A 7,665-nucleotide genomic window follows, 5' to 3' on the forward strand; every position below is an offset into this window, starting at 1 on the left:
CCTCTTCCCCACAAGGATGCAGGAGGTAAGACAGAACTAGTGGAAACCCTTGCCTTTGGTCCTGACCATACATCCTTTTGAAGCTAGAAATATTTTAGTATACCCATTCTTCCCCCCCCCCCCCCCCATTTTCTCATGCTGTTGGAACATGAAACCAGGTCCTTGAGCATGCTGGACCTTCACCTCCCTCCTCCTTCCCTTCCTCTTGTTCCCCCACCCCCGGTTCTTCCTCCCCTCTTCCTTCTTCACATCCCCCTCCTCCCTCCTCTTTCTGTGACCACAGGGTCTCACTCTATACCAGAGTGCTCTGGAACTTACTATGTAACCCAGGCTAGCCTCTAACTGGAGGCAATCCCTCTGCCTCAGCCCTTCAAATGCTGGGATTACAGGAGTCTGCCCCAACAACCAGCCTAATATTTGCTAATAGTCCCTGAGGGGATCAGGAGACAAGGATCCTGTCGCTCCTCCTTAAAAGGCAAACTAAGGCAAGTGATAGCCCCCAGAGGGTTCTGGCCCACTCACGTGTCACAAAAGCCTTGCAAAAGCCCAGTCAATCGCACATTATCTCACTTATTAACCAGGGCTCAGCGACTTTAAACTAGCAGTCCAAGGTCACCAGTGGGTGTAGAAGCCAGAATCCAGGCGGGATCCTTCGCCTTTTGCACCCAGGTGCTCCTTCGGGACACGCGGCCCTTCAAGTTTGGACCGGAACCAAATTTCCCAGCCCTCGAAGAATCTGTATCTAGGCGAGGATCGCGAGCGGGGTCACCGGGTACCCCTTCTCTGGGACCAAGAGCGCTGAGTCAGCGTAACCCGAGCAGCCTAGTGAGCGCTATGCCCCCGCCCCCTGACTTGCGCCCCGCCCCAGGAGAGAGCCAGCCCGGCAGCCGAGCGCAGCAGCCGGAGTGCGACAGCTAGGCCAGGCAACAGCGCGGCTGCCCAGGGTGCAGCATGACGGCCATCGGCGCACAGGTAGCCCGAGGGGCCCGCGGGGCTCAGAGCCGGGGTATAGCCGACCATGGGGAGGACTGGGGACCCGCAGTGACTGAAGCCTTGGGTCAGGGTGACAACTCCCCAAATGCCCAGTTCTTGCTGGAAACCTCCCCCCGCCCCCGGGAAGGTTTCTCTGAGAGTGACCTGGGGGTACCTGCTCCCCAGTGCAGCTGGCTCTCTGCAGTCTTCTTGGCCCCTGAGGGCACCAGAGGCCACCAAACTTTCTGCGGGGTCATCAGTGAATGACCTGTGAGTAAGCCTTTTCTCAGGGGTCGTTGGGAGTTTTTAAAAACTGGGCGTCTGGAGTGGAGGACCAACAGAATGGATTTGCAAAAGGCTAGACTTGGTTTATGTAACGGTGGACTAGTTGCTTGCAAAGTCAGAACTTTCTGGGAGTCAGGACTGCAAAGATAATCTTCTCTTAAAGGCCTTTGGGGAGCTAGGTAGAACCGAGGTGGAAGTGTACTCACCAGGGACCCCCACATCCCAGGAAAAAGGCTCCTGGGACAGGAGCCTCTGCTTCCTTTAAGATCTGGCTTCTTTTGGGGCAGTGCCGAGAGTGTTTGTGTTGGCTGAGAATCTCGACATTCCTACCCCATTCAAAGGGCGGTAGGGAAGTGTCCACTACCCTGGGGCTTGCTTCCTGCTCACCCAGGCATCCCGGTGTCTGGCTGTCCTCCAGACTGTCCACTGTCTAGTCTTGTCCCGAGGAGTAGATATGTCAGTTGACTCTGCCTTCAGATGCTCAGGCCCCATGACACTGATAATGTTGGTAGGGTCCCGCTATTAGCAGTCCTTATTTTTATCATTATCGATACTGCTTAAGACAGACAGTATCTTGCTTTGTTGTTCAGGATGGTCTCAGACCCCTGGGCTATCTATCTATCTATCTATCTATCTATCTATCTATCTATCTATCCTCCTTCCTCAGTCTCCTGAATAACTGGCATTATAGACATAGGCCACCCCTACAGTTCTACCCATTTTACAGAGAGATAATTGAGGCTCAGAAGTGACCTGCCTACAGTGGGTAGCCAGGTGACAGAATGTAGGCCACCCCCAAACCCTTTTAACCAGAACTCAGTTGCTAGGGTACAACAGATAGGGACTCTGATTAGGTGGCTTCTTTTTGTTTGTTTGTTTGTTTGTTTGTTTTGTTTTTGTTCCTGGGCATATTTCCAGACCATCTTCAGGGAGAGACCTTGGGAGGAAGGCACAGGGAGAAAGGCACAGGGACACCCCCAAACAGGTGGTTTGGGCAAGGAGATGCCCAGAAACCAGTGTGAGGTGTGGGAGGAGCTAGGCTAAGAGGTACAAAATCATAGATAGGAGCCCCTTTCTAAGGGAGGAGGAGGAGAAGGGAAGAGGGAGGAGGAGAGGGGAGGAGGGGGTAAAGCAAGGGGAGGAAGAGGAGAGAGACAAGGAAAGGAAGTGATGGGAGGAGAGGAAGGGAGGAGGATGAAGGATAGAGAGAAGAGGAGGAGGGGGAGAAAAGAAGGCAGAGGAAGAGAGGGGGAGGAGGAAGAAAAGAGGGAAGGTAGAGAGGGAGAAGGGAGGACGGCACAGGCATGTTTGCCCCAGGCTCAGCTGTGTCTGGCAGTCAGGACCATGAGCTACACCCATGTTAGTGCAGGGTACGGAGTGCACTTGTCCCTACTTTGAGGATGACTTGGCCAACAACTTCGCCCCCTTAGCAACTTTAAGAGTTAGGTACTGTTATTGCCCTTCAGTGGAGAGGAGGTGGAAGGGGGAATGAGTGACAGCTAAAAAGCAGGACCTGTTAGTGCAGGTCTTTGTTCCGTCTTCTTGAGAGACTGGGGCAGGAAGATCGCAGGTTCAAAGACTAGAGTATGATCAGGCTGTCTCTGAATAAAAGACACTAAAAAATGTGTGTGTGTGTGTGTGTATGCGCGCACATGTGTGCATGTATGTGTGCTCACGCATGTGTGTGTGTGAGTCTGGCGCAGAGCACTTGCCTAGCATGAATGAGGGTCTATACCCAGTAGCAAGGGTGTGCACATGGCCTGGATCATGCTAGCGGTGGAGCTGAAAGGAACAGTTAGGTTGGCTCCTGAGCAGGCTGCTGAAGAAATGTCAGTGTGTTGGGGGTGGTCAATGCGGGGATGGTGGCCTGGCCCAGGCCTGGACAGAGCACACCTTGCAGAGTAGTGGATACAGGGATGTGAGAAATGAGTGTGAATCCAGTATGCATACTTGGGGTGCTGTTGGTCTTGGGGAGCAGAGGATGATATGACATGGCTTTGGGGGTGGCCTCAGTAGCCCTTAACCTCAGGCAACAGGTCAGCTGGAACCCGTCAGGGTCTCAGGGTAAAAGAGAGAATAAAAAGAGAATGAGAAGTGTTGTTTAGCAGAGGAGTCCAAGGCCCTGGTTGAAGGGACAGCCTTAAGCTACAGAGATAAACTTATGGGGAAGGGGCAGGGGCAGGGGCAGGGGCAGGACTGGCTGCCCACTTCCTCTTTTCAGGCCGGCTCTTCCACTGACTGCTACCACTCAGTGGCACAACCCTTCATGCCACCCCGCCCCAGCCTTCCCAACCCCGCCCCAGCCCCCACCTCACCCCAGCCCCCACCCCGCCCTGCCCCATCCCCTCCCACCCCACCCCAGCCCCCCCCCCACCCCATCCCAGCCCCCGGACCCTGCCCCAGCTTCCAGAAGTTTCCAGCCCCCAGGGTCACTGGAAGCTGGTGGAGATACCAGCAGTATGGGCTGAGGCACACACAGTGGTTCAGGATGAAGGCTAACGTATACATGATCCTTGCTGGTGTTATAGACCACTCTCAGGAACCACCTATGGCCACACATTTTGTATGTGTCTGGGGGATGGGACAACCTGAAGTACCAATTCTCCTCCTGCTCTGTCTACCTTGTTTTCTGAGACAGGGTCTTGCACGGACCTAGAACTCATCCGCTAGGCTAAGCTGGAAAACCAGCCATTCCTTGTGACTGGCCTGTCTTCCCAATGCTGAGATTACTAACATCCACTATACTCAGGTTTTTTGTTTCTTCTATTTTTGTTTTTTAAACTTGGGTTTTAGGGATGGAATTCATATCTTTGTGCTTGCAAGGAGGGCATTTTACTGACTACTTTGGTGTGGCCTGGAACTCAACAAGTTGGGGAGACTGATTGGCCATTAAACCCCAGTGATCCACCCATTTCTCCCTTCCCAGTACTAGGATTTTAAGTGTGCACCAACACACCCAGCTTTTTTTCATGGGTTCTGGGAATCGAACTCAGGTCCTCATACTTGCAAGCACTTTACAGACTGAGCCGTCTTTCCAGCCCCACATGTCTTTACTTCATGAGCCTTTAATCCTTGCAGTCTTACTGGTGGTCAGAGAGTTTAAATAAAGCCGACTTCAAGTCCACAGAAGGAAAGGCGACACCAGATCTCCCTGTCACCTCTGTCTGATCCCAGTGTGGCATCTTAGGGCCTGAAGATTAAAGTCCAGTATGGGCCTGGGACAGGCGGGGCCGAGGAAGGGACTGAATGTGCCTGTTTTCCAGACAGCATGAGGCCTAGGGTCAAAAGGTGTCTGAGCTGGCCTGCGTGTCTTGTGATTCGTTCTCTGCATCTGTAGCTGCCCCATCCTGTGACCGTATTAGCCTCTAGGGATTTCATAACCTTGCCAGGTGCTTTCCTGTGGGGATCGCCAGCTTCACTGGGCAGACAAGAAGAAAACAAGGGCACTGATTGGAGATGTGGCTCAGCTGGCGAAATGCTTACCCAGTGCGTGTGAAGCCCCGGTTTCAAACCCTAGCACCAAATAAACAAATGGGGGCTGCTCGCCTGTCATCCCAGGAAGGAGGAAGGTTAGAAGTTCAACATCATCCTTGGCTATGTAGTGAATCAAGGCCAGGCCTGAATGTATTAAACAACGCTGGCTCAAAATACAGGGAGAAAGAGAAACGAGAGAGAGAGAGAGAGAGAGAGAGAGAGAGAGAGAGAGAGAGAGAGAGAGAGAGAGAGAGAGAGAGAGAGAGCGCATACATGTTTGAGACAGGTCTCTCACTGAATCTGAAGCTCACTAATTAAGCTACACAGGTCAATGAGCTCTAGAAATCCACCCATCTACCCCCGCCCATCCAGCACCGGAGCTACAAATATGGCTCGCTACCACGCCTGACTTGTTATGTGGGTCCTGGAGATCGGAACTCAGGTCCTCACGCTTGCATGGCAAGCACTTTAATGAGTCTCCCGTCTCCCCAGCCCTAGCAGACAGCCTCATAAGGGCTCTGCCCGCAGTCTCCCGGGAACCAGGCTCAGCTGTACCTGAGAGAGGTGCAGCTCATGCTTGCCTTTGGAATCTTACTCACAGCTGCCATAGGATGCCCGCTGCACTTCCCTTTCCTTCAGTCCCCTCACTTCCCAGCAGTAATCTTTCTGTGTTATCTGTTCTTCCTACCTCCCAAACAGTGACGTAACCTGCTTCTGTGCATCCTATAAATGAGTCAGTTAGCTTACGTCTGGGCAGGAGGCTCAGTCTATCAGGAACTTCCAGCATTGGTCTTCCTCAAGCACCTACCAAGTGCGCAGGTCTAACAGTGTGCCGGATACTGCAAATACCACGGTCTCTTGACACGTGGCCTTGCCCTCCGAGGGGAATGCGATGTCCAGGTGGATGGCCAATGGCATGTCACTCCAAAATACCACCAGAATAGAGCAAAGAGCAAAACGGGGCACCTGCCGGAGAAGAGCAGTAGAGGACCCAGGGGACTGGCTGGGTAGGAAGGACCTCTCAGAAGAGAATGAGAGGAAGAGACAAGGTATCATTCTTGGGGTGAGAGAGCTGCCCAGGAGCTGCTAGACAGGAGCCCAAGAGGCCTGAAAAAAGAATATCTTAGGCATGGAACTATATTAAACAGCTGCCATGGTGTGTGTGTGTGTGTGTGTGTGTGTGTGTGTGTGTGTGTATGTGTGTACATATTCTCATTAGGAGACCAGAGGCCAACCTCTAATATTGTTATTTAGGCACCAACTTCTCTATGTGTGTGTGTGTCTTTCTGTCTCTCTCTCTCTCTAGCTTGGTGCTCACCGACTTGGTTAGCTGGCCAGCAAGTCCCAGGGATCTGCCCTTCTCTGCCTGCCCAGCTCTGGGATTATACAAACTTACCACCATGCTTGTCCTTTTTAAAACGTGGGTTCTTGGGATCAAACTGTGGCCCTCGTGGTTTAAAGCAAGAAAGCACTTTACCCACAAGGCCGTCTTCCCAGCTCCAGTTTTGGCTTTTCATTCTGGGTAGAGATCCTGAGAACAGTACGGGATTAGTTTGCAATTGGCAAACACTTGGCCAGGCTCTGGCAGTGGAGGGAGGACAGGTAGACAGCAGAAGGGCCCCCAATGGGGGTGGGTCGAATGGGAAGCTAGGAGGGTCAGTTCTTGGCTTCCCACGATATCAGAGCAAAACCACAGGGCTGGAGTAAGTGGGATTGCATTCTGGGATTTTAAAGCCCTTGTCAACTCACTAGGTTGTGTGATGTCTTCCAGACCCAGAGGCTGCTGGGCCCTAAGAGGCCCCACCGGTCCTTCTTTGAGTCCTTCATCCGGACACTCATCATCGCGTGCACGGCCCTGGCTGTGGTCCTCTCTTCAGTGTCTGTCTGCGACGGCCACTGGCTCCTGGTGGAGGACCAGCTCTTTGGGCTGTGGTACTTCTGCACCATCAGTAACCACAGCGGTCCACACTGCCTGAGAGACCTGAACCAGGCTCATGTGCCCGGGCTGGCAGTGGGCATGGGTCTAGCACGCACTGTGGCTGCCATGGCTGTGGTGGCTGCCATCTTTGGCTTGGAGCTGCTCATGGTGTCCCAGGTGTGTGAGGATGTCCGCTCACGGCGCAAGTGGGCCGTCGGTTCCTACCTCCTGCTGATCGCCTTCGTCCTCTCCTCTGGGGGCCTCCTCACCTTCATCATTCTCCTCAAGAGTCAGATCACCTTCATGGGCTTCACCCTGATGTTTTGGTGTGGGTTCACCGCCTCCTTCCTCTTCTTCCTCAATGCCACCAGCGGCCTTCATATTAACAGCCTCACGGAGCCCTGGGACCAGCTAAGAAAAGTCTAAGACCCGGCCAGGGGGAGCCCTAGCTTCTATAAGAAAGTGTGGTCATGACAGGACTTCTCTGACGTAGGACCTCTGGCTGGAATTGAGTGGGACAATGACCTTGAAGCTGCCTCTTAGACAAGAAGCTCTACAAATGGCCCTGGGCTGGGGGGGGGGCTCTTCAACTGCCCCCCAGGCTAGAGGCCAGAAGAGTGCCTCAGTACCACAGGACACAAGCCGTAGAGGTTAGCCAAGCTTTTAAGATGTCAATTCTAAAATAAGAAGAATGTTCTAAAACTTCTTCCTTGGGTGTTTTCTTCCCTGGACTGGAGGAGACTTTGAAAGACACCAGCAGTTGGTTCCAGGCTAGCTGCCCAGCTAAGCAAGGTTCACACCTGTTTCATGGATAGCACTGGGATGTGGGCTAGAGGGGCCCTGGGACACTTTTTTTCTTCTGTATATGCATGTGCTGTGTGTGTGTGTGTACATGTCTTAACATGTGCATGGGTTCATGTATGTGTGGGTGTACATGCAATGTAAGGGTGTGCATATGGAGATCTGAGGTTGATGTCTGGTCTCATCCTTAATTGCTTTTCTGCCTTATTCATTGA

General features: G+C 52.9%; 1 protein-coding gene across 1 annotated transcript; it reads left to right on the forward strand.

The window, feature by feature from the left end:
• Window positions 1-617: 617 nt before the first annotated feature.
• Tmem37 (transmembrane protein 37) lies at window positions 618-7,355 on the forward strand. Its single transcript, XM_038348680.1, has 2 exons — window positions 618-972; window positions 6,503-7,355. The coding sequence occupies exons 1-2, from the start codon at window positions 952-954 to the stop codon at window positions 7,073-7,075; spliced, it is 594 nt and encodes a 197-aa protein (XP_038204608.1). The 5' UTR covers window positions 618-951; the 3' UTR covers window positions 7,076-7,355.
• The last annotated feature ends 310 nt before the right edge of the window (window positions 7,356-7,665 follow it).

Source organism: Arvicola amphibius, chromosome 12, assembly GCF_903992535.2.
Source record: "Arvicola amphibius chromosome 12, mArvAmp1.2, whole genome shotgun sequence".
Taxonomy (NCBI): Eukaryota; Metazoa; Chordata; class Mammalia; order Rodentia; family Cricetidae; genus Arvicola; species Arvicola amphibius.